At 40.8% G+C, this 26,904-nt stretch overlaps 1 protein-coding gene across 2 annotated transcripts in view; it reads left to right on the top strand.

The window, feature by feature from the left end:
• The window catches only part of LOC109993547 (helicase ARIP4-like), a 71,336-nt gene that overhangs the window by 25,400 nt on the left and 19,032 nt on the right, over nt 1-26,904 (top strand). Inside the window, exon 1 of one of the 2 annotated variants that reach the window (XM_065960943.1) lies at nt 10,644-10,992. The exons of the other annotated variant lie outside the window; for it this stretch is intronic. Coding sequence (XP_065817015.1) covers nt 10,959-10,992 — 34 coding nt within the window. The 5' untranslated portion in view covers nt 10,644-10,958. Of the gene's footprint in view, nt 1-10,643; nt 10,993-26,904 lie in introns of those variants that run through there. 2 annotated transcript variants of the gene reach the window in all.

Below are 26,904 nucleotides of genomic sequence, written 5' to 3'. Positions count from 1 at the left end.
CTGTGGAAAGGACCTTGAGTAAGGAAAGACTCAAATGTATGTATTTTATTTTTCTAATTACGTAAGGAGAGGTTCTGGGTCTTTCAAAGGCTACAGAAGGATATTGCTGGGAGTTGGCTTAAAAGAACTTTGGGTCAGTATTTCAAATTTTTGGTGCAATGTTGTATGCTGGACAGGTAATGAGCAGCCCTTGACATCACACAACAGTGTAGAGTGAGCAGAACTAGAGCTTGTTGTCTTCACAGGTGGTAGGAGACATTAAAGGCCTCATGGAAAAAAAACATCCATTTACATGTTATCTTCCTCGCCTAGAAAGTCTATTTTGCTCCTGTGACATCATCACCCCCAGCCGTCTCCACCGTCTGTACCATGGTTCCCATAACAACCGTCACCAGGACTCTGCCCTCCCTGAGAGTTTTGACAGTTTCCTCCTTCAAGATCAACCTCCCCTCTTCTTTCTCTTTCTACCTTTTTTTATTTCATCCTTTTCTCTTTACCTTTACATTTACCTAAACTTTTATTCATTCCACTTTTCTTCGATTATTTTCATCGCTTAACCTGAGTCAATAACATAACATAACATAAGTTAATCACCATACGCTATAGTAATTTATTGTATCGCTTTTTGTATTTATTCAACAGTGATTATTGTATTCCTACTCATATCTGGTACTTCAGTCCTTTTTTATCAGATAGTCTCTCACAGGGATCGATGTCCTCCCTATTTCTGCTTTGCTTTTTTTTAAATTGTGGAGTGAAAGGTTAATTCAAAGAAATATGATTGACTGGTGCGCTGGGATATGTACAAATTTAGAAAAATTGAAGGTTATTTGGAGATGTCACTTTTCCATAACAAAACAAGAGAGGCAAACAGATAGAATGAGACAAGTTGGTAAATAGGCTGACAGATAATTTCTCTGCTGTTCATGTTGGTGGAAGAGTATTCTCTGTTATATGTATTGAATCTAATGTTTATTATATGTTTGTTTATATGTATGTTTATCTTATACTGTTCGATTCACTAAAGATTATTTGGAAGAAAAGGTGCCAGCACACTCAGTATTCACAAAATCTTTACAAGCTCTTTGTTTACAACTCACAGAAAAAGTCAACCAAGTGAACACTTCCTCCCATGTTGAACAGGATTAAGTTTGAGACTTAATTTGCTAAGAGAATAAAGGAAGTTAGAGGAAATAAAGAAGATCTGAAACGGCTAAATTAAAAAAGCAGTGTAGTAATGTAAAAAGTTAACTGCAATCTTTCCTTTTCTTCTTTTTTACTACTTAAGTTTAATGATTTTCAAACCTGTTAGAAAATCCTGTCAGTCGTCCTATTATGAGGAAACCAATCTCGAAACCCATCTGAATACAGTCTCTAGTAGTAATGGCCGGCTTTCTGGGCATCCATTGTAGCCGACAGTTGGCAGCGAAGGATCTCCAATATAACATTATTGTCAAATGTTATGTATGTTACATGATTGTTGATCGTTTTGATAATTTTGCTTTGGCAACAACGGTTACCATCCATGCCAAGAAAGCATCTTGAACTGAACGAACTTCCAGTCAAGACTTACTTTTTAGTGTGTCTCCTTCATTAAAAGTCCGGCTAGCAACTTGGGAAGCAGAATTGGTGTTGAGGATAGGCGTCTTAGAATATGTTGTTGGCTTCAATTGCATGCAGTATCTATTTAAAGATATGCAGTACCTACAGACATGAATAAAAGATGACTGCTTATGGGTTATAAAATGTCGATTTTGCAGGATTCTGTTTCGCCCTTTTGCTCTCCACACTGGCTCTTTTTCCTGCAAAAAGACAATAAATTGCCTGCTGAAATGCTAGTAGACAATTAACAAATATAGACAAAAGGCTAAATGTATCTTCATGCCCCATATGTCTGCATGTGAAGGAAAGCATAAAGGAAAACATGATTTGTCTTAGAACGGACCCCAGGGGCACACCACCACATGTTTTAGAATGAGGAAACAAAGGTTACTAATGAAAAGAAAACAAAAAACATATTTAAAGCAGGTTTTTATGTGATTTATAAACCCACTTAAGAAAACTGTGCCTAAACTAAAACACCTTGTTTTAAGCATTAAACTGTGCAGAGGCATACAATTTGTCTCAGCTAGAAAATCAGAGAGAGATTCTGAAATAGGTGAGTCCCCCAATAAAAAATGCACGCACACACACACATACATACTTACATACATACATACATACATACATACATACATACATACACACAAAGTGAACATACACAGAGAGAGAACATACACACATGCACACACTTTCCTGCGTAAAACTAATATGTTCAAGAAGAAGCGACGCCATTCATTAAAATGTGACATTCAGAAATGGACTCGGGGAGGTGGGACCAGTCTCCTAAAATAAAATCAACCTCCTCAGCAACCCAGTTCTGCTGGGATGTCTGTTCTGGGTCAGGTGTGTGTGTATATGTTTGTGTGTGTGCTGGTGTGCATGTAAGTGAACAGATTGAGGAGTGATTGCTGCATCTTGTTAGCTCTCTGAAGCTCAGATTAGGCTGTCGTGAGGTTTAGTCACATCTCCCATAATACACACATGTACCCACACGTAGACACGCACACACACACACTGTGACTCCAGAGAGCAGCAGAGTAATAGTCTGTTAATTAGCCTGTTGCTCCCCTGCCTGTGTGGAGGCGTTGGTAAGCAGAGTACACGCTCACTCTCTGAAGTTCAAACTGAAGATAAACAAGTAAACATGTTTCCTCCCACAAATGTTACAGACACCTGGTGGTTTAATCAGCGACAAGTCACTTCACCCCGCAAACTTACATCAGAACTAGATGGGTGGAGCACAAAAAAGTTCCTCTTGAAGTGATAACATTCAGCCACAAAAAAATTTCAAGAGCATCATGCCCTTAACCTAATCTTAAGAGCATGATGAAGGAGCATCATGTTCTTAGTGGGTCAGGTTTTATTGAAGGAAGATGGCATAGCGATTGTTTAAGTTCGAGACCAAACCAAAATTAGTGATCAAATTATTGACAAAAGCCTGAGGGATTGTAACAGTAATGTTTCTTTGTGTCAGATTGATGTGTTAATATAGTTGAAGTATTAATACTTACATTTTACGATACAACACCTGTTGGTTTGACGTAATAACTGGTCTCACATCTGGCAAAACAAGGGCATCCAAAATGGTCGTGTGGGGGTGCCTTAAATCGTCTACCTTCTCTGGTTAAAACAAAAACAGAGCACTCAGGACTAGAATGAAAACTTAGAAGGAGGACATGCTGGCTGCTGCATTGTTGTCAGAGATGCCAGCACTTCAACATAGCATGTTTTATTTTACACAAAGAATCTCTAATTTTTTTAATTTTCTGTTAATTTTTAGATTTTCAGCTTATCAAACAACTGGTTTAAACTAAGAAGTTTAGCTAGTTCAGTTCAAACTTAATCTAGAAATCTTTTAGTTTGCGTGTATGTGTTTTTGTCTACTTGTGCTTGAGTGTGTGTATGGTGTGTGATTGTGTGTGTTGTGACCTGATTAAGGTCTGCACAGAGTGAAGTGTAGGAGGTGCTACAGTAATACCAGCTGGTCTACATACTGACACACCAGACTGCCGGTGTGTGTGTGTGTGTGTTTCTGTGCAGACTTTGTATCAGGTGTCCCTCTGGCTCTATGTGAACCTGATTATGAGTTCGAATCACTCATCAACAAAATCAGCCTCCATCTTTTTCTGAAATATGTTTTTATCTGGGGACTTGAATCATGCGTCATCTAAACTCATCGTGTTGTCAACATTAGTCATACTGTTCGGTCCATCCTACTGACGTTCGTGACATAGTGGGGGAAGAATTTGGAACAGAAATCAGTTCTGGTCATTTTGGTATTGGCCCATTCTCTATTCATAATTAAAAAATCGGATGGTCTTAAGACTTTTTTTTTTAACTGTCACAGGGAGAGAATATCCTAAGGTTGAGTTCTCTGGGTTTGCTGAATTATACCAAAAGCTTATAGTAGTGATGACTTCCAGGATCTGTTGGCAGAAAATACTGGTTTAAGAAATGCTTTAATGGATGTTAATCTGTAACATCCACTCACGCCAGTTTTTCACCACTTGCGATACAAACGAATGCAGTTTAGCGTTTTCAGCAAGCACCATCAAACAAGTTCTACTTTGGCCCCGCTGTCTCCGCTAATACCATCTAGCCCCTCACGCCTCTGTTACTACCTCCAAAGACAGTTCAGAGGGGGGATCACTTCTGAAATCAAAGCAAATATTAAGCATACATAGCAATTAAAAACAGGCGACGTAAACCCACTGAAAGCGAACCGATGCAATTGGGTTGTTGTCGAGTCAACACATAAAACACCATTTTATAGGGGCCCTTAAAGGCCCTTTACACTTTAATCCCTGAGATAAAATAAAGACAAAAGCCAAACTTCTCCAAGGCGAAGAGAAGGTCATCTCACTCAAGGTCACAAGCTTTTTCCATGTTTAAGGGCATTTGTAAGGGCATATACTATCATCAAAATATACATCTTTTTGGTCCTACCCCCACTTATGTAGAGATTGTCTCCACAAAAACTTTATTAGTTACATTGATTCTTACTGACAAGTAAAGTTTTTAATCTTCCTTTACATGTTTTAGTTTCAGTCTCTTTTTAAAGTTGTTAATTTTCCCGGCCCTGTTTTTATTTATTTATTTATTTTTATTTATTTTATGGCTTTCTATGCCTCTGTTGTTTAGAGAGGACAGGGGATAGAGTCAGAAATCAGAGAGAGAGAGCAGGGAATGATACGCGGGAAAGGAGCAGCATGCCGTACCCGAACCCGAGCTGCCAGCTCGTAGGACCACGGCCCCTACCGACCACTGGGCCACCGGCGCCCTTTGGCTCTGCTTTTTTATTGATACGAGCAGAACATTAACTGCCACTAAATTCTTAGTTTGAGATGAATCGATCAAATGCACTCAACACAAAAAAGGGCATCGCGCATACTGAGCAAGTGTACTGTAGCTTTTATTACTAATCCTTTTTCACATGTAGTTGTTATCAGGGCAGGACTATCCTTTAAATGTATTACATCTTATTTTAGAATATGACGAGTAAATACGTTTCTGGAATTTTCTTGCAGTTCCTTGAAAAGAAGTGCACAAAAAACAATTTACAGTGGCTGACACTCTCTCTCTCTCTCTCTCCCTCTCTCTCTTTCTCTTATTGGTTAATCTAGGTTATGTAAACAGTGAAATGCGAGCTTTTACTTCCTCACAGGAGGAGGCGTGGCTAGACACCAGATATGTGGTAGTGTTGCAAAGGTGTGTGTGTGTGTGTGTGTGTGTGTGTGTGTGTGTGTCAGTTTGTTGCCAGTTTAGTCCTCCTCTTCACATTGCTGCTGTCACCGCCTCCTCCTATCTCCTCCCTCCACCTCACTCCCTCACGCTGCTGCCCCTCCCCCATTCTCTGTAGTAATGTAGGTTAGTGTGTAGCCATTTGAGACTAGGATCTTTACCTCCCACCCTGTGTGTGTGTGTGTGTGTGAGTGCATGTGTAGGATAATCCTTCACCTCCAACATGGGTTTAAAAGGGTCTTTGAGTTCATATGGTTGTTTTGAAACAGCCCCCTCCCCTTGTTGCTGCTAATGTTTTCCATTTTCCTTTATCATTTCTCACCCTTTCTTCCTTGTTTTCAAAGCTTGTCCTCCTCTTCTCTACACCTTCTTCATACTAATTATGTACTTTTTTTGCATCGGCCCAGTTTTCCTAAGACTCCAGATTTTAATTTCTCCATAAAATATGCTTCAAAATTCTCTGTAATACCTCTTGCCATCCTCAACTTTGATGGTTTCCACATTTACTTGTAGCAGACATTTACTGTCTGTGTCATTTGGGGTGTTTATGATGTGTTTACAGCTTTTACGATGTGCGATATCGTCCCATGGAGCCAAACGAGAATTTTCCGACACGTGCGCTGACCAGAAAGTAGTAACACATGACTTTATTCATCTCTGCTCCTTTTTTTTTCCCCTTCTTCATTTACTCTTCTGCCCTTTAACCTAATTTTCTGGATTACCTTCCTCTATTTTTTCTCTATGCCCTGCAATACTCTACGGTTGTGTTTGATTTATTTTCTATTGGCACAACCACAGCAAGGTGACCTCTTACGTATTTACTACAAGGACATACCAGTTGCCATTCCTGCTATATGGAAATTTGACTGACTCAGCTATTCAGGAAACTGAAACAAAAATGATTACTTTAACATTTAAACTAAATGTAAAGTTTACAATATAAGTCCTAGCTCCCGTCTTTCAAGCCATTCCTAGTCTCAGTTTAGGCCTATCAAAAGTGATTTATTTATATTATGGATTCATATTTTTCATAGAGATATAAATTTGAATCTTTCTTTTCTATATGACATTTTGTTTCCCCTTTTTTCCCAAACAGTGGGATCATCAAACTTGAATGTTTCAGAGTCTTGATGTAGTTTTTACTTTCAAAGCCAGAAATGTTTCCAAAGAAAAGTTATGAAAGATTGCAGTGGAAAACAACGGAACAAGGCAAGAAACATTAGGTAATCATTCGATGTAAACATTTACATCCCTGCACTTGTTCTCTTTTCTCTTCTCCATCCTCTCAACTTCTTATTTTCTGTCTGTCCCCCTTGTCACTCCATATTTTCCTCGTTGCACCTCATTACCCCTGTTACCTAAGGCAGCCTCTTTGGAGTGGGCGTGGCTTGCTGACATCACACTCTCTTCTGTCAGTTGGCTGGGGGAGGGGACAGAGAGAGGGAGGAGACAGGAAGAGCATAACAAGGAAGGGGTTTCCTACACACGGCTGGCCAGGGCAGCTTTAAGCGACCCATTGTTTTGTAATTGTCCCAATGGCCTTCTGTCCTCGCTGGAGTGCCGGTAAAGCTGCGAGACTAGACAAGAGCGTGATGTTGAGAGCCTCGCACACACTCTGACGCGCTTGGTTGAGAAATGGCACTTAGGAAGTGTGTTAGCAGTATCAGGGAGGAGCACCAAACAGCTGGACAGCATTTAGAGGAGTAAAAGTGTGAAGGCAGCATGGACATCTCACCAGAGTAGGACACACAAAAAAAAACTTTCAACCTCATCACATGGGTGAGTGGCTCAAAATGTTTGACACATTGCTTCAGTGTTTAACAGCCTTTCTGGCTTATTCACTTGTTGTTACATCTGCTACTGGTTTTTCTTATCTCAATGTTAGTCCATATTATCTGCTGTATGTCCACTTGGCTATATGATTAAACATGCAAGCGGGGGGGGGGGGTTCTATAACACTGACCTAGATGTGTTGCAGTGCCAAGTCTGTGGCAGAGTAGAGCTCAGAGGTTTCATAAGGCATGTTATGAAATAGATGCATGAGTTGTCCTTGTGCCATATTTAAAAAGAATACGTATCCTTGTCAGGGTTCACAAGGACTTCCGTACAAATCTACAGGATTAAACACAAGTTTTTTTATGTCAGTATGTGCTTAATATGAAGATCATTTCATCTGTCTATTCTTTATTGCAGAGTTAGTTTTACAGGGAAAAAAGTAGTCCCAGTCCCAGAGTGATTAGGCTTGGTGTAAGATTCCATAACTCTGCTACAAGTTTGTGGAAAATGTTGCAAATTATTTAAATTGACTGTAGAAGTTAAATGTGCTTCTAAATACATTACATCCTTTAACAGACTACAGCATCTGTAGTAATTGCACATAAAAAACATACTTTTTATGTTTGAGTTTTTGGGCACACTGTTGAAATCAAGGAGTTTTGAGAAAGTTCTTAAAGATGTTGTGATGGACTCTAATCAAGTCACATCATTTGTAAAACTTCTCTTAATACATATTTGTTGTATATGTTCTGAAGCCGGTTCATCCTTTATGGAGGTCTACCTTAGGAACAAGTGGAGACAAGATCGGAGTTGTTCACTTGTTAAAACTGGTTGTAAGGGCGCATTCACACTGGCCATCCGTACAGTGCCTGAGCACGCTTCAACGCTAAAGTCCAGTTCGTTTGACCAGTGTGACCGCTCCATATCGTGCTCAGAGAGGTGTGCTTTGGCATGGTACACTTCATGCACGAGCACAAGCACGCGGGTACACACCGCTGACAGCCTTCATTAAGGAGAAATCCAGAGGTTCATGTCTGTATCTGACTAAAATGACTCAATATAAGACACAAAGTAGCTGTCATGCTATCCATCTATCTATGTGTCTATTTTATTTTTTAATTTATGCACGACTACAGAGTGTAAAAACAGAAATAAGTCAGTAAAGTAGCTGTCATGCTCTCTGTGTTTTTCTCTGACGTGCAGACGCGGACCCGACTGTACGTCCTTTTCTCTCTCTCTCTCTCTCTCTCTCTCTCTCTCTCTCTCTCTCTCTCTCTCTCTCTCTCTCTCTCTCGTCCGCCTGTTTGTAAACTGAGCACGCTTCATAATAACATAAAGCGTGCATGTGTTGTATTACGCAGTTATGCACAAGAGGTGATCGTGCTTAGGCACGGTTAGTCCTGGCCAGTGTGACCAGTGTGGGAATGGCGCTGCAGGGGGCCAATTGTGCCTGAGTACGGCACGGTACGGATGGCCAGTGTGACCGCGCCCTTAGACCCACTAGATCAGAAACAAAGTTAAATGTAGATGACCTTTCAAATACAGTTCTAGCTCTGTAACATAAGGGACTTTGTCATTAAGGAGAAGGACTCTGTCTGTCTGGAATGGATCACAGAGATTTTTGGTGTGTGTAGGTATTTAAGGAACCTTGACATTGACACAAATTCCTCCTTGGTGCCCTCCATTCTCTCTCTCTCTCACACACACACACACTCACTCCTCCTGGGTCAACAGGGCCACAGCTCTGTCATGTGTAAGCATAAATATGTGAGAGTAAAAAAAAAATCACATGACTCTCTCCATTTAAAAGCTATATGTGTAAAAAACAAGATTAGAGAAGTGCAAATTTACACCATGCATATGGTCTCATTTACACAGCATCAAACCACCAACCATCCATCCTTAAAACTTTTACTTGTTGTTTTTTCGGTGGAAAACGTTCTGAATAGCTGATTGGTTCTTTTTACTTTTTATGGTCTTACTTCAGTTAGGGTTCCTCCTGAGGGCACGGTCTCAGTTACAAAACTGAAGTCCACTTATTGGTCAGAAAACAGAATCATAGAGTAAGGGTGGCAGATTGATTAATGCCAGAATTCCAATTACTAATATTTAAGGTTCATGATCAATTCAAAACGTCTATAAATTGATTTTACAAGACATGCTTCCTTTCATACTAAGTCAGTTTATACCAGCAGCAGGTTTGAGCAAAGCAAATCCACTTCTAGAGTTTTCTTCTGTGTACCTTTTTAACCGTCCTGTCTTCAAGCCTTAGGATGAACTTTGGATCCAACAATGCTCTTGGGCAAGAGGAAGCTTGACCTAACATATTCCATAAGCCTATGCAAGGTGTGCAAAATGAAAGTGAAGCAAATGGAAGAGCTCACATCACGTGCCACAGTTGAAGTGGAGCAACTGCCACACAACTGTAGACAAGGTAAACTGCATCACATAACTGATCTGACAGCCAATTCTGAACAGACAATTAATTGACAATTAATAAATTGTTTTATTTAAAAAGACCTGCGATCCTGCAGCGTCGTCAACAATGAAGCCTGTGGAATTATGATTGTGGTTTTTCACTGGCAAGTTCCTAAATGAAAAAAAAGTTACATGGCTTAAGGCCACAATTTGTATCCATAATAAAATATTATTGCAAGATAAGCATGTATGTGTTATGTTTAAAGTTCTCCTCAGTGTTTTTACGTTACTGCAAGCAGCTGATGAAAAAAGTTGCAAATATTAAAGCTGCATTATCTCGAACGCATTTGCCTCCTTAATTGTAAAGATAGGACACTGGATAAAGTCAGAAATGAAGGAGAGAGAGAGCAGGAAGGGTGCCACAGGTTGGATCCAAACCTGGGCAGCCCGCTTGGAGGACCATAGCCTCCGTACATGAGTCGCACGCACTAACCACTATAGGCTACCGGCAACCCTGTATTGTACTTTTTAATATCAAATATTAATAAGTTTGTTTGTGCATAGAGGACTGGAGTCATGAAATAAGCAACCGTTTCTAACAAATAGGGATGTATTTTGAATGGGGATTGGTTTAATTTAGATATTAATTGGAATGATTACACAAAGAAACAAAATCTAATTGAATAGTGGGATATTCCAAGATCCCCCCCCCCATTTGTATTTGCCTGTTTGTATAAAACTCATTCATTACAAGTCATACAGAGCAGTTGATAAATCAATAGGTGTGTGTAATCTAACCTATATTTACCTAAAATCACATACTAATACTTTTAATAGTACTGAAGCATGCAGTTGTAGGTTTATCTTTTTTGTAATTATTGTATGTCTGATATTTTGTAGCTGAAGTGCAGACATAGTTCAGGTGTGTGATGATTATTAAAGTAAAACTTTCATCTTCAAACACACCAACAGGCGGCGTGGATGTGTGGGTGGCTGCTTCCGTACATGCTCTGTACATGTAGTCCTGAGTGTTTGATGGAGGAGGTTTCTTTTTCTTTTTTTAAAGAGAGGGAGGAGCGAGAGATAATCGGCCCTCGAATCCCCCCTCAGCAGGGCCCCGGCTCCAGCATGAAGGGTTATGTAAGTCTTTTCAGCTGCCAGCTCTGCTGCTCTGCTCTACCTCGCATTCACATTGCTTTTGACTGGAGAGGAGCACACAGAGCAGTCAGCCAGTAGTCAGTGAGTCAGTCAGTCACTGAGGCAGTAGACTAAGAGAGCAGCTGAGCGCAGGAGAAATACACCTCCTGGTAGACTACTTCTTTTCACAGGTTTTTTTACCCGGCGGTTTTGAGAGTTAGACAGGGAGTTTTAGAGCAGGTGAAAGCAGAGAGGACCGACTCTTTCTCTTCTCTTTGGTAACCATGCTTCTTCTGGACGAAACAGAGTCATTTACAGGTAGGTGACATCATCAACGGAGCCCCTTCGGCAGGGTGGGCTAAGGGATGATCCCCTGACTTCGAGAAATAATACATTACAGAGTGTGCACGAAATAGAAAGATGTGTGGTAGGCTACAAGTTTAACAAAAGAACAAAAGGAATGAAGTACAAAAGTATGAATTCGGAATAGAGATTGAGGGACGCGGTGGGAGGTAGAAACACTGCGGAGAAGCTTTGGAGATATTGAGTAGTTTGTCTGCAGCATCCTAAAGTAGAAAAATCAGTTTATATGAAATTCAATCAGAAGATACAGATGTAAAAGAGGATTTAATGAGACAAATTGGGAAGAAAACCGTCTCAGAAGTGGCGTAAAATGTGCTACAGGTGTTACTGCATAAGTTACTTAACGTTGTTGTGTAACACGGGATGCATAACTACTAAAGCCCGCATGGACGACCTTCGTTCTTCCCGTTTTCTCTCTTTCCACCGCTACCTCTAAGTTAAATGTCTCTAAAAGGGAGAAAACCTAAACAATACAATGTATTTCCACCGTTTAATTCCTCCCCATTTCCCCATTTCCTCGCACTTCTCCAATCTTTCAGCCGGCGTCTGCTCGGCTGCCCCTCTCTCTCTCTCTCTCTCTCGTGTTGTCGTCTCACGAGCAGCGCTCCCATTGGCTGTTTCTAGGGTTACCTAAACCAATGCCGGAGCTTGATTGGTGAAAGCGTGCAGAATCTGGCCATGCTGGATGTGTGAGCATGTGGAGGCAGGAAAACATAAGGTTCATCAGACCACTGGGTTAGGGGGGTAAGCGCGTGAGGAGAGGAGGAAGGCGGGGACAGGGCGCCGCCGCAGTCTGCACTTTGTCTGGATGAACAACATGAACAACTGTGAGAAGGCTTTTTACATTCAATTATCTCTATTGATATACGTTGCTGCAAATAAGATACTGCAATAGATCAGATAAGCGTTACTTTGCCTGCGAAAGTTATTCGTGTTTTAAATATCTGTCATAAATATTAAATATTTTTGGATGACTTTATTAGGTGACGTCCATCAGGGTATCATCTAGGTGTCTTATTTTGAAGGGCTGTCTCTATAAGTCAGTCAGTTGCATTTGTTGTGTTTGCACTGTGTTTGTGAAATGCTACTTTGAGTAAGATAAAACAAAGTTAAAATGATCACATTTTGGTTTGATTCAGATGATTTTACATCCAGAGTTCTATCAAATGAGTGCAGGCATTTGCAAGCTATCCTACTGTTTCTCCAACGAACTTGGATATAATGTAGCCTACAATTTAGCATGACACACTTAAAAAGTGTACACCTTTTGAAAGTGACAGAGCTCTAAGGCATCACATAGAAATATGTCAGCCAGGTTTTGCTCTGGAAAAGCTCCATCCATCTCCTGCATGTTGAGAACAGTGTTACTGTTTCATCGCCTTAAATGACCTATGTTGTGCACCCGGTATAGCTATGTACACTCCCTGATAGAAGCCAGTGAATGTGTTTTACGTATTGAAGTGTGGTACAGTCAAGTCTGTTCATGCTCTAGATTGAATTGTGTCTGGCTGTAGAATAAGAGATGTTTCATTCTGAAAGTTATTGTTCAATGAATGTTACAAAAGCACAGCTCAAGTTAATTCATGTTTGAGCTTCCTTGTAAGAAGAAGAAACTATTGCTGAATATTTAAAGACTTCCAGGAAAAAGATGCCTGATAAGGTCAGCTTTTCATTATTCGGCAACTGTAAACTGATCACTTGAGGCTTTTTGAAAAACATTTTGTACTGCGAAAACATGCCCTCATTTGTCCTGGCTTCTCTCTCTCTCTCTCTCTCTCTCTCTCTCTCGCTCTCTCTCTCTCTCTCTCTCTCTCTCTCTCCCGGAGCACAATGTTCCGCTGCCTCTCACTGTGTGTGCTTTTATTTAGAAAAGCTGTCATAGGGATACTTATTGGAGACTTAACTAATGTGTCTACATGTTTGGGATTCTCTGTGTTTGGCTGTCTGTGAAATGAGACACTAAGATGCCTTTTCACTGCTGCAAACATGGCATGTAGATAGTTAAAGGGCTAAAAGAACACACTGTTCTCCCTCCCATCCATTGTGGTGTGTGTGTGTGATTTCGCACATCTTCCTGTGAGTACAGTCTGTCCATCAGTGATGAAGAGCTTATTGTGAGAACACAAAAAGTGAGTCCATGTTTCAGCATCAACACTTCTGCAGTACAATGAAACAGGAAAGAGTTTATTGTACTGATTTCTTTTTTTTTCTTTTTTTTTTGGCTGCACTGCAAAAACTGTTTTGTTACAATTCTCAGGTCAGGAACAACCTGTCCAGCTCAGACCAGAATCAGAGTCTGGGTTTAGAGCCAGGAGTACATGTAGTCTGGCTGCTTTCATAACAGCACAGAGCGGAGGATGGAGGATGTAGGCTTCACCGGGTCGACCACATGGCTCATATTCCCGCTTCCCTAATGTGCTCTTTGTAAAACGCCGCCCTTGTTAGATCTGCAGCCGCTTTCTTTGTTCTCCTTTAGTGTAAATTTCCTTCTTTCAAGTTCTGACGTTTTTTTTTCCCATCTCGCTGCTGCACAATGCCACTCGTTTTTGTCCCCCCCCCCCTCCCTCCCTTCTCCTGTCTGCTTCTTCTTCTTCTTCTGTTTGTCTTTCATTCCTCTTTCTTTTCCGCCTTGTATGTTTTAGATTTTCTCCCCCCAATAGGTGAGATTTGATTTCTTTGTCTGTTTTGTAAATAGCTCATAGCTCTATAGGAGCAAAATCTCAAATCCCTTTGTACCCTATGTCCTGATCATGGCCAGATGAAACAGCATGTGTTATGTGTGTGGTTAGCAAAACATAAAAAATATAAAACCAAGGTTTTTATACGACACAGGATCTATATGGGCACATGGCACAACCCTGCTGCTCTAAAGAGTTACGTATGAGTCTTGTGACCAGAGAGTGAACATCATGAGGGCAGTGTCCAGTCAAAGCCGGAACCACTCACATTATTTCACATCTCAACCAAACCCGCTTACAACCAGCACCTTTGTTAAAAAGTCTGTGGAGCCTTTGTTTGTGTAAAACCTGATTAGAAATTCACTCACTTCTTCTGTGATCCCGTGGGTGGTTTATTAATTAAAATGAAAGCTTGATATGTAACTGTAACCACACGCTGTTGACCTTTTATATGTCCACAAAAGAAATAGTGTTGGTGACACGTCAAGAATGGGAACAGTCTCATGTTCCTGATTTGGGATCTACGGCTGAAAGGTGATGTCCACATTTAACTGTTTACTTTAAGCTGGCTTAGGAAAAGGGTGTTGTGGGTAACCTGAGGTCGGCAAGGAAGCTGACGTGCACACTTTCTGACCTCAGTAAATGCTAAGTGGACATGAGCATCAAGCTAGTTGAAGAAAGTTAACAACTTAAAGTTAAGTTTAAAAAGAACAAACAAGCTGAATAGCATTTTCATGTAGCATGTTGAGCCATAAGGCTACACAAAACTTGCACACATTACGTTATTACAATTATCAGATTGCATTGTGTTAGCAGCAATCTCTGCACAGTGTTTGACTTTTTTTCAGCATTCAGACGCTTTTAAACCATAATTAAGCGTTTTTAAAATCAGTGATCTGTTATTAAATCCGTCTTTGTAAATTAAAATGGATTCTGTGAAATCACTTTGTGCTTGTGCCTTAAAGGAAGCACTGCACAGCAGGAGCTTCACAAACACATATAGTCAGACATAAACGCACAACACAGCGCTGTGCTCAGCTGCTGGCTCCGTGGAAACCGTCTCGCCTTCGAACCACCCCACCGCTGTTGATAATTCTGCGGTGCTTTCTCACATTTCTGACTTGAGTAGTAAAACAATGCAGCTCCTTCAGTGCATAACTAGCCCTGCAGAATATGGGCATTGAGTCTAACCCCCCATTACCACTTTTTAAACGACACTTAATCATCACCAAGTAGAATAAATTGATCAATTCACCTTCACATGAGATAAACTGTGGTTATAACGATGCAACAATAGCACTTCTTCTATATGGATGAGCTTTCATCATCCAGACGTGTGTGCGTGTCCACTTCTCACTCCTCCTCCTCCTCTTCTTCCTCCCTCCACAGCAGCGGTGACACACTGGCCTACAAACTGAGAGTTCCACCTCTCCTCACCCCTCTGCTGCTCCCTTTCTCTCTCTCACACAACCACTGTCTCTCTCCCTCTGTTCTGCTTTCCTCCCGTCACTTTTTGCCATGTTCTCTCCTCGACGTGGCTCTGCAGGAGGGTTTCATAACTCACCTGCCTTGCTCCAATAAAGCCGCTTTAATAACTAATTCAGGCCAGTCGGTTACATAAGAGAGGTGTGTGTGTGTGTGTGTGTGTGTGTGTGTGTGTGTGTGTGTGTGTGTGTGTGTGTGTGTGTGTGTGTGTGTGTGTGTGTGTGTGTGTGTGTGTGTGTGTGTGTGTGTGTGTGTGTGTGTGTGTGTGTGTGTGTGTGTGTGTGTGTGTGTGTGTGTGTGTGTGTGTGTGTGTCATTAATCTTTTTGATTTTGTCTTTCTCGAGGCGAGTTATGTAACCCAGTTAAATTTTTGTTTGTCTTGGAAGGGAAACAGTTTTTCCACAAGTATGTCTCCTTTGGTTTTGGCTTTCTTTTTCTTTTTTTAATAAACTGCGGTTTGATCCTTTAGATTCCTCTCCTCCTCAGTTCACCCCTGCAGACTTTGTAATGAGCTGAAACAAAGCAGGTGTGGTTGAGTAATTTATGGTCATTAATTAAATGTAAATTTATGTGCTTTGTCTTTTTTTATAACCTCTGCCAAGGCCATGTCTTGTCTTACAGTGCTTTCACGTAAAACTCCTGAAAAACTTCCTTTCAGGATGAAATGCATGCATGTGGTAAGCAAACAATCAGAGTTTATCCAGAGTTTCTCCTTCCAGCTGCCTCATATTTTTCTGCAAGGAAAGGCTACACAAATGGGGATCTTTGTTCTTCTTCTGGACATAGCTTCTTTATTTATGACTCGCCCTTTTTGCAGAGTTTAATAATTAAAAAGTGGAACTGATATGGTTTCTCAATCAGCGGGTAGGTTGATTTCAGGAAATCGATTGTAAAGTTAAAATAAAACACTCTCTTGTTCCTGTTCCAAAGAACAAGAATTGGCGACTTTCCTCCCTTTTATGTAACTTTATACTGAATCTCCTTGGTTTTTTTTTTTTTTTTTCCCTTGTTTTTAGAGAAAACAAGCGATGTGAAGATGTCTGTCCGTCTTTCTGTCCAATCCCATAACCTGAAATCATCTGGGATATTTTTCTCAAAGCTGCAATTTGCAAAACAGTCGTAAAAAAAAAAGAGAGAACACTCTGAACCCTGCTTAACAGCAGGCGCGAGGCGGAAAGCCCTGACAACACACACACTGTCACACACACTCACGCATACACATGCTCTTACGCTCACAGGCAAGAGACACACTCATCTCTGCATATGTGCCTCAGCGAGCGTATATTGGCGAGTATCTGTCTAGATGTTCTGTAAGTGTGTGTGTGTGTGTGTGTGTGTGTGTGTGTGTGTGTGTGTGTGTGTGTGTGTGTGTGTGTGTGTGTGTGTGTGTGTGTGTGTGTGTGTGTGTGTGTGTGTGTGTGTGTGTGTGTGTGTGTGTGTGTGTGTGTGTGTGTGTGTGTGTGTGTGTGTGTGTGTGTGTGTGTGTGTGTGTGTGTGTGTGTGTGTGTGTGTGTGTGTGTGTGTGTGTGTGTGTGTGTGTGTGTGTGTGTGTGTGTGTGTGTTGTGAGGTTCTTGTGAACATGCTGGTTGTGTAACAGCCAGAGGCAGCCGTTACATAAGCGTCCCCCCTTGTCAGACCAGCCTCAGCGTTGGTGGCCTGTCTGTCTAGAGAGCAACTTTTCTGTCTGAGTGCAACTGAGGCTGGGGTGTGTGTGCGTGTTTGTGTTTAAAGCAGGTCACTCTATTGTGTGCAGCAGCCTCTTCTGGCACATCAGGGTGTATTTAAAAGAAAAAAAGAAGGACTTTTTTGTGTGTTGCACAGCGACCTAGACTCTTAACACGACCTACTGACCTCATTAACACCTTCACATTCAGCCGTGATGGGACTTGATTTTTGCTCATTGTCAGTTTGACTGCCTTCTGACATTTTGACACAAACACTCCTGCGAATTAGTCGAGTCTAGTAGTTACTGACGTCACATAAAATCAGGCTTCCATTTTCCCAATCCTGTGTCTTATGTCGGTGTGCAGCCTTTAAAACGTAACAAAACAACCCTTTATTGAATTCAGGTGAAGCTTTTTCTAACATCGTCACATTTTAACTGTTATTATTTTACCATATTACTTTATTTCCTCATTCTCTGCATATCTAACTAAGCACTCACTGCCTCATATTCTGTTTTGTCTTTCTTTAATTAGCTGAATATCTCAAAATGGAATCAGTATTCAATGAGAGTGAGAATCAGAGCTGAATATTTGATGCTTTTGATGAATCATTTATCCCCTTGGCATGTTTTGTGTTCACATTACAAGAAACAAACCTTTGATTATTTTCTTTTACTATTTATTAGGGCTGTTACGAGATTTTTCCAGTCATATATTTTGTTATCAAAGTTTTTAAGAAAGTGTTAGAATAGACCCCAATATCGTCTCTCATCTCGTCAAGTGAATCGAGTGTGATGTCACAGCTCATGATATACTGTATAAATCAGAATATATACTGTATATATTAATCATTATATCGTAATGCCATAATCTCCTTCTAAGCTTAATTGCAAGCTTAAGTCTGTTTTAGTAAAATAGAAACACTTGATCTGTAACGTTCCTTGACCAAAGAGCATGTATGGAGATTTGATGAAAGTGCTAGAGAGCACTTTGTCAGACAGATGAAATTACACCCTGTAATGACAGCCGTATACCCAATGGCTCAAGGTCGTCCTGCCCTGTAAGAGGTTATCCTGTTTTATAACACAAACATCGAAAGAGGAAGATTATGTAAGAAATGGGACACAACGGCCAACGAGCGCGATTGAACATGCACCTGGAAAAAAGAAGGGGGGGAGACGGGAAGATGAAAGGGGGGGTAAACATAGAAAGGCAAATGGAATGAGAAGACAGATCAAAGTCTGAAAAAGGGAGTAACAGATGAACAGAGAGGTGTGAAGAAAATGGAGACTTCATGGAAGAAGAGGAGGAGGATGAGGAGGCGAGGTGGGAGAAGGTCTCGGCAGGTAGAATCAAAGACAGATTGGGAGAGAAAGGAAGTTGCTATTATACAAAATAGGGAGAGAAAGGAAGTGGAGGAGGAATGACAAAAAAAGAAAGGTGGTGAGATGAGAAATGCACAGGCTGAGGCTGAAAAGTCAGAGGAGGAAGAAAACGTAAGAATCGGTCACGGGACAGAAATCTGGACAGGAACAGCAGAGAGGAGAACAATAGGTCGAAGAAAAGAGGGTCAAAAAAATACTCCTATTTTTATATACCTCCTAAGATTATTTTTTCAGTGTGTACTTTATCAGAGCCCTTTTTTTATGAGAACAGCGCAAAAATGGCAAAATAAAATAAAAACAAAAATTAGATATTGTAAGAATCAGTTGTTTATTTCTTACTATTTTAGTGGAAAATCATACTTTTATTCTGGCTTTTTAACCAAATTTTCCACTGATTTTGAAATCATCCTGAGTTTTGCTTATTCACACGTCCCTCACAGCGTGACGTTTTTCCTGTAGGGCGAGACAGGGGGAGGGGTCTCGGGGCAAAAAGACACCGATGGCAGACAGAGTTCTTTTGCCTTTATATCAATGCTCACAGTTATTGGATGCCAGGGTGAAAAAAATCATCTGTTAGCGTTCAAACATGGAGCTGACTTTTGTGCATTTGTGAATACCCACGGACAAAGGAAAGTTAAAAAAAAAAAAAAGATCAAAACCTAATAGTTAACTCTTTTTCCCTTTATTTGTCATGCTGCTCAGATTAATCAGTTTGTCCATGCTGATGACATCAGAGATCGATATGGTCTTTTTTAGATTATTACTTAATCAAGAAGTCTGATGTCAAACCTGACATTTTTATCCCTCAGACTCCGTTTGCAACAAAAGCTTCCCTATCACTGGCCTTCAAAAGTCAGAAGTTACGCAATTCTTTTTAACTTTCCAAAACATGTTGGATAACAATCAGAGAATAGAAACCTTTATGGCTCAGAAGTTCAAAAAGTGGATTCATTTTTTCTGTCTGTGTAACGTCCAGCTTTAGTTGAAATGATTAGATGACCCAATCTTCTGCTCTATTACGTTTTAATTCTGAATCCCTCTGTTTCCTGTCTACTTGGAATCCCCAGTCTTTGTTGGATAACCAGTGTGTCCTCTGTGTGTGTGTGTGTGTGTGTGTGTGTGTGTGTATGACAGTGTGACGTGGAGGATTCTCCGCTGTGTAGTAGTAAATATCTGCCGTCATCTGTAATCTCCTTACGTAGAGCGCAAGCAGAAGGACTGAAGGGCAAGACACAGACACACTGTCCACTCCAGATGTTTTATTTATTCATTTTCAGCGTTCTGGTCGGTGAGTCACAGGGCGGAGAGGCAGTAGAGCAGACGCAGGAAAGTTAGAGATTTAAAAATTGTGTTTGTTTTGGAGGGAAACAGACACGCACAAACACACACCTGAAAGAGTGGACTCTTAGTTCAGTAGTTTGGTATGTCTGAGCGATGCTGTGTGTTTGCAGGACGGTTGAGTGACAAAATGGACGAGGTATGTAGGCCAAGTGCTCAGGACCTCATATTTCCTCTGTGTGTGTGTGTGTGTGTGTGTGTGTGTGTGTGTGTGTGTGTGTGTGTGTGTGTGTGTGTGTGTGTGTGTGTGTGTGTGTGTGTGTGTGTGTGTGTGTGTGTGTGTGTGTGTGTGTGTGTGTGTGTGTGTGTGTGTGTGTGTGTGTGTGTGTGTGTGTGTGTGTGTGTGTGTGTGTGTGTGTGTGTGTGTGTGTCCGTCCGTCCGTCCGTCCGTCCGTCCGTCCGTCCCAGTTGGCTCTCAGTTTTTCCAAAATCATAAAATAGGGATTCAAATAAATCTTCTGCAGGTATTTGCACTGAAAAACTAAAATCTCATCAAGTATATTTGTCTCTATATTTGGGGCTTTTTGCCTTAGTTAGATAAGACAGCTGAAGACTGACAGGACACATTGGGAGGAGAGAGAGAGTGTTGGATGAGATGCAGCAAAGATTAGAGGTCGGATTTGAACCCTCGGCCTGCTGCGGCGAGGACTATGTCATGTGTACATTGGGCACATGACATAACCGCTAGGCTATCCGGTGCCGCTCATTAGCTTTTCTACAGGGAAACAATTTCCAGAAAATGTTGCACTTTCAAAGAGTTCAACAACTATTGGATAGGTTGTTTTTTTGGGCATTTTGTAGTTCTATGGTACCTGCTGCACTTTCACATCACAAAAACATTCTCCAAACTTTAACTCAGTGCAAACAGGGTTGTGACTCACCGTTAAAATTCAAACAGATTGCATTTAGTCCTGCCACAGTCTGTTGTAATAATAACTAATGGAGACATGCAGGAAAAATGCCCGTGGCTGACTGTACAGATTGTAATCTTTGCTCTTGTTTGGAGCTCGAGGGCAGATGTTCAACCATCTGTTCCGGACAATGTTTTTTTTTCCTTGAAGGTCAACCACTGATAACTAAGAAGACAACCTTATTAAGTACAGTTTGAAGTCTGTGTCTGTCTAAAACTGTGCATCACTAACTTAGTTTGTTTCAGAGACAAGAAATCAGTCGCTGACAACTCGATTTAATCCAGCGAGGGTTGGGAGGGTCAGGAATCTCTAAAGTGTATACATTCATCTTGTGTCTACAGTTCTCTTTTAGAAGGTTAAAATGTTTCCTCTCTCTTTTTTTCCTCGTGTTGCTTTGCTGTTTTAATCTTTCCTGGTCTCTCTTTTCTTCTCTTTCCTCTCTAATAACACTGACATACTTATCGCTCTGATTAGACACACACAGACTCACCCTGTGTGCGGCTGCTTGGTTGCGGTATTGTGTTTTTAGCGCAGTGCAAGTCGTTATATAAACTCTTAACATATACGTAGATGTGGTTATGTAACCTTGTGGTTTCAGGAGACATTTCCCCCGCTTCACCCCCCCTCTGAGACACACACACACATACACTCAGCATGATTAAGTTGCCACTGGCCTCACATTCTTCGGAGCTGCGTATATCTCGGGTACATGTTGTGCTGTTTTTGTTGCAGAGCAGCAGGTCTTCAAACCGCAGGGCGGGTCCAACAGAACAAATTAATGAGTTAGAAAATTTGCCCTGGATTCTGTTTACTTTGTGACACTTACAGATAACTGATGATTCAGCTCTTCATCAAAACACTTGGTTGCGTTCTCACCCTCTTTTCTCAGAGCGTCAGTGGTAAAGGAAAGCAAAAGGGGTTCAACCGAAGGCTCATCTCATTTTATGCACCCTCACAGTTATTCAGATTTCTCTTCCTCGCATATGTGCTCCACACAACCAGCAGCACTTAAGTTTCACTCTGTCACATAGCAACAATCTGCTCTCTAAATCTTTAGCCTCGGGTTCAACCTGAAGAAAACATAGCCACTCATCTGTGGCTAGAACTGAAATCTAAGGAACTGTTCCACCAGCCAGTTTGTTTCAGCCTTAAAGTTAAAATATATAAATGATTGGTGGACATCTAGTACACCTAACTCTAGTTTTTTACTAATTCAGAGAAGAGTTTTTTTAATGTTGAGCAAACTCAGGCTTTGTTTTCATTGTCAAACATGAGAGACAATGGAGGCATTGTAGGACTCTTACACTAAAAGGAGTCATGATTCAAACATCAGAATTGGCAATAGACTAAAAATATCAGGATCAGATATCGGCATCAGCCCTGATTTTCCCGCATCCTTAGCTATTATGCCATTTATCTTATCAACATGCACCTTTAATCTGTATATTATTCTGGATCTTATTTCAGATTTTCTATTCAACAAACGTTTTTAAGTCTGTATGTTGAGAAGCTTGACAGATTTCAGACATCTAATGAATAACTCTGAGAAATATGTTTTTATTTGGAAAAGTCCACAACAGAAATGGATCAATGTTAATCGCAGAGTGTCCAAAAGTCTTGACTTAAAAGGAGAGCAGCCTTGAAAGTCCAACTGTGAGGTGTGTAAATGTCACTGGCCTCACTCTATCTGTCTGTCTGTCTGTCTGTCTGTCTTCATGGAGCCAATGATTCACCTTTTACCTGAATGACATTATCTTTGGAGTGAAGCCACTATTGTGTCCAACTTTAATTTCCACAGCGCCCAAAAACGTGTGTGTGTTTGTTGAGCATCATTCAAGACAGGTTTTTTTAGTTTCTCAGATCCAAAGTGGGGGAATACGCAATGATTCATTAGTTATATAATGTGTTTTGTTTATTTTGGTGTGTATGCGTTGTATAACTCATCTCTGCTGTCTGGTCATGATGGGGTGAGATTCTCTGCACGGCGTTTGTTTGCAAGTCTGTGTGAAGTACTCTTTCCTCAACGGCTTACAAAACGTCTTGGTGATAAATCAAAGTCACAGCTGCGTACTTGTGAATGCACCAAGCTACGTTTCATACTAAAGTCCCATATGTCATCCCATGTGCATTAAGTGTCGCCTACTGTTATTCTAAGAACACCTGGAAAGTCTCAATAATATAACATAGAGGAGATGAGCATTTATACATGTTAAAAAAAAAAAAAAGCCTCAAGATCATGTGTATCCTGGGGTTTATGAAATTTGTTTTGTAGCCTTTTTCATTTGCCTCGTTGTGCTTCAAGTGTTGTTATTTCCAACGAAGTGGAACAGAAGCAAGTGATTGGCTGGATGCCATCTTGTATTCAGGGTGACAAATGTTACATAAATGACTGAGACTGACGCCAGAGTCTCCACAGTGCGAGGAAAGAATCTGACCAAAATAGTTATTTTCATGATCGATTAATCCGTTTGTTATTTTTGGATGAATAAGCCGCTCCAGTTGGGTCAGAAAACTCTGAGATTGCCCCCCGAAGAAATGTCCCTGCTCGTGGCTACGTCTTCTAATCATATATTTTCAATCATTTTTTAAATTTTTTTCTATCATTTCACCAAACTGTGTTGTGTCGCGGCCCCCGCCACGACAGACAGGACATGTTATCGCTGCCATGGAGACACAGAATGTCACGTCATAGACTTCTACATAAGGCCTGAGATAAAAACATCATGTATATTATTCTTGGATACATTAGCTCGTCTGTAGACATATTCTCTTTCTCGTCTCGACTACGGTACACTCAGAGTTAGTTTTAATCGTGGTTGGGGGTGGAGTAGCAGAGAGAATCACCTCCATGATTCCCCGCCAGCCTCAACGTCATCTTTTATTATTGTTTTTGATCGTGAGCCCCCTGGCGGCGTTTAACTATTGTTGGGGTTGTCTGTTCCACAGCATCCCACTCTTTCTGTCCCATTCATCTTGACTGCTATCCTGCGCTGAATGATTCATTTGCTCTTGTTTGTTTTCTTCCCTTCATTTCACAAGAATAAGCTCTTGAAAAGAAAACCAAATCGCTTTAATTTTTCTATCTCTAAAAGCCTTGCATCAAAACGTAAATCAAGAGATTTTATCAGCCTGACGTACCAAAAATGAAAACCAAACTCTTGTTTTATTACTTCATTCTTGTAACAATAATCTGTTAACTTTTAACATTTAGGTTTTTTGGGTATATTAGGCCTTTATTTGAGAGGGCAGCAGATAGAGGAGAATATATCCAGGAGAGAGAGAGTGGGAAAGGAGCCACAGGTTGGACTCGAACCCTGATCGCCTGCTTTGAAGACTAAAGCCTCTATAAATGGCTTTAACCAGCAGGCCCCCAGCAGCCTGTTTTATAAAAAAAATGGTAAACAAACATATCCGATACATCAAATAATCTGGAACTCAGGAGGCATGTTTGTGCTGGGACACTGGGTGCAGGCACATCGTGTGGTGAACTGCTTTTAGAATCGTATTTGGTAACATGTTTCATAAGGCCCTGCGACTCGCCCCCTCTCTCTCTCTCTCTCTCTCTCTCTCTCTCTCTCTCTCTCTCTCTCTCTCTCTCTCTCTCTCTGTCACTCTTTCTCTTTTCCTGTTGTCTCTCTTGACCTTATCAAAAGAAAAAGTCCTGCCTCCGAGAATCCAGTCTCTTTGAGCTTGTTTGTGTGTCGCCTATATGTTTTTTGTTGTTGTACATGTTCTTGTTTTACATTCCCTCTGACTCACTGTGCATCTCTCTCAGTCTCTTTGAATGATGACCTCTCTTTCATCTCTCCTCTCACCCCTCCTCTCTTCCTCTTCCTGTCTGCCCCCTCCGTGTCGGCTTTAAGTGCTCTCCGCCTGTGTGTATGTGTGGTTGTTGATGTTTAGGCTGTGTGCATTTCAGGAATCGTTACATAACTGTTCTGTAAGTAAGAGTTGGAGGGAGGCAGGGGCAAAACAGGGGAGAGATATGGGGTTATTGAGTGAATTTTATTTTGGGACAAACTTTGCGTTCAAAGAACTCATTGTCTCTCTGCTCGTACCTCTGCCTGACGTAATAATCATTAAACCTGTGTCTAGTCTCCATTGACAGTTCCTGGAAAAGAAATCACATGGTGTACAGGAAGTTACGGGTTTTATGCGTCCTGTTGTTTATTTTCTATGAAAGAAGAGGAAGAAGACATGAGTAGCTAGTCCTCCAAACAGAGGAAAGAAGTCAAAGTTCTGCACACCGCACACGGTCTGCTTTGGATTTGATCATTTGGAACTGATTTCTGCACAAAGCTTTTAGAGAAATATTGTCCCGTCTGGCAGCTGTAGCCTGAATGAATAGCTGAGAGTTTATTTTAGTTGCAGGCTTGAGTCCAGCCTGAGAACACTCAGACGACTGAGCCAAAAGTATCAAATAGAGCAGACAATTGTCTATATATAAACTAACGACTCTTCACAAAGGAGCCTCCCTGGGAAGTTACATTGACTTAAGAATCGAAGCTTGATCCAAAGGCAACTGGACACATGCTTCATATGTACCATGACTGGGATAGCTAAGAACCTACAGACATTGATAGAAGATGTCTTCAGAGTTCGGTGCCTTGTCAATTGACTTTACACTGACTCGATTACACTTGACAAGTGTTAAACTACAACTCTAGTCAGCCGTCATGCCTGTCGCACTGTCGCTGTACTCGGGCACAGTGATAGTTTGAGCCAATCAGCAACATTTATATGCTAACATTTGCACAATGAGGATGCCAATATGCCTACATTTGCCAGCCATAATGTAAACTACGTTCCCTATCAGGTGAGATAGCATGATGCATGAATATGCTAATAGTCGCCAAACTACAAAGTACAGTTGACCCTGATGGGAGTGTCATAAACCAAAGTAGAGCTGAGTGTTCCAGTGAAGGGAACACAGATTAATGTGCTTACAATTCATTCCTCCATCACTTAAGGTCAAGGTTTGTTGCAATAAATGTTTACCTTTTTGAGACATTGATACAAACATTGCTGAACTAACTGTTAGAAGAACATTTTGGGAATCACTTAAATCAGAAGAGCTCATCCTCCAAGGACTGAGAATATATTTTAAGGACTTTAATGGAAAGTAATCTTGTTTCATTGTTTATGACTGGATTCTTTTTAATTGAGCTGGACAATTCATCTCAGTTTCATCATTATCTGGATACGATCATTTACAGTAAACGCATCGCAAAAATCATGAATTTATTGCAATAAGTAAGAAAAACTGTTATAGGAAATGAAGCATTACTTACCCACTCAGCACTTGTATATTCTACTTATTACCATGTACGTCTATAACATTTGGTGCAGTATGATGATGAAGCTCAAGCTAACCATTAGCCACCTTCAGATTTATTGGTGAAACTCTGAAGTTAGAGAAGAGCTGCTATATTCTGGTTTCACATGAGTTATGTTTCAGGCATTGTGTTAAAACTGAATAACTGTAGATAATCATACAGTACAAACTGTGAGTTACAGCTAACATGCACTTTTTAACTTTTGTTTATTCATCGCACTTTATATCGTTTTCTCCATATTGAGCAGTGTTATTACACATTGCATATTTTCTATCATATTGTGTAAGCCCAGTTTGTTATCTGTTGATGCTTTTCTCTTCTCTGGAATTAACTAAGTTATTCCCACCATTATGTCATCTTTTTCTTTAATATAATACTTTGAGACACATTAGTACAACACACTTACTAACACACACAATAACTCCTGAGACAGGCTGGTGTCATTAGCGGCAACATCAAGAAGTTTGTTATCGTGTAGATGGACTGAAGGGGCGTTTTATGTAAGTTGTTTTTCAACTCACAGTGAGCTCATCAGCAGCCTCCATGCTCCATTATGTTGTTGTGTGTGTGTGTGTGTGTGTGTGTGTGTGTGTGTGTGTGTGTTTTGTGTTCTCATAATGTTGGAAGCTGAAACATGGGTTTGCCAGGTGTCATGCAGTGAACATGTCTTGTGCGCACTTCTCTGTGCGTATTATGAAAGTGAACATCATGTGTGTGTGTGTGTGTTGGCAATGTGTTCTTGTTTGTCCACTCATCTCAGGCAGATTCTTGGCTGGACAAAACTGCGTCTGTGTGTGTGTGTGCGCGTGTGTGTTGATTTATATTCTTATTGAACACTTGGACACTCTGGAAAATGTGTGTGTGTGTGCGCATTGATGTGTGAGTTTCTGTGTGTGTGTGTGTGTGTGTGTGTGTGGGTGTGTGTGTCAGTGTTTGTGTCCTGTCTTGTGTTTCATAAGCCGTCCATATTTATGATCCAGCTCTTACATAAGCCTCAGATCTGGTTCAGTGTGTCTCTGCCAGATCAACTGAGAGAGGAGGAGGAGGAGGAGAAAGGAAGAAGAAGAAA

Source organism: Labrus bergylta, chromosome 12, assembly GCF_963930695.1.
Source record: "Labrus bergylta chromosome 12, fLabBer1.1, whole genome shotgun sequence".
NCBI classification, from domain to species: Eukaryota; Metazoa; Chordata; class Actinopteri; order Labriformes; family Labridae; genus Labrus; species Labrus bergylta.
The sequence above is the reverse complement of the archived record's forward strand: the minus strand, read 5'-3'. Positions and strand labels throughout refer to the sequence as shown.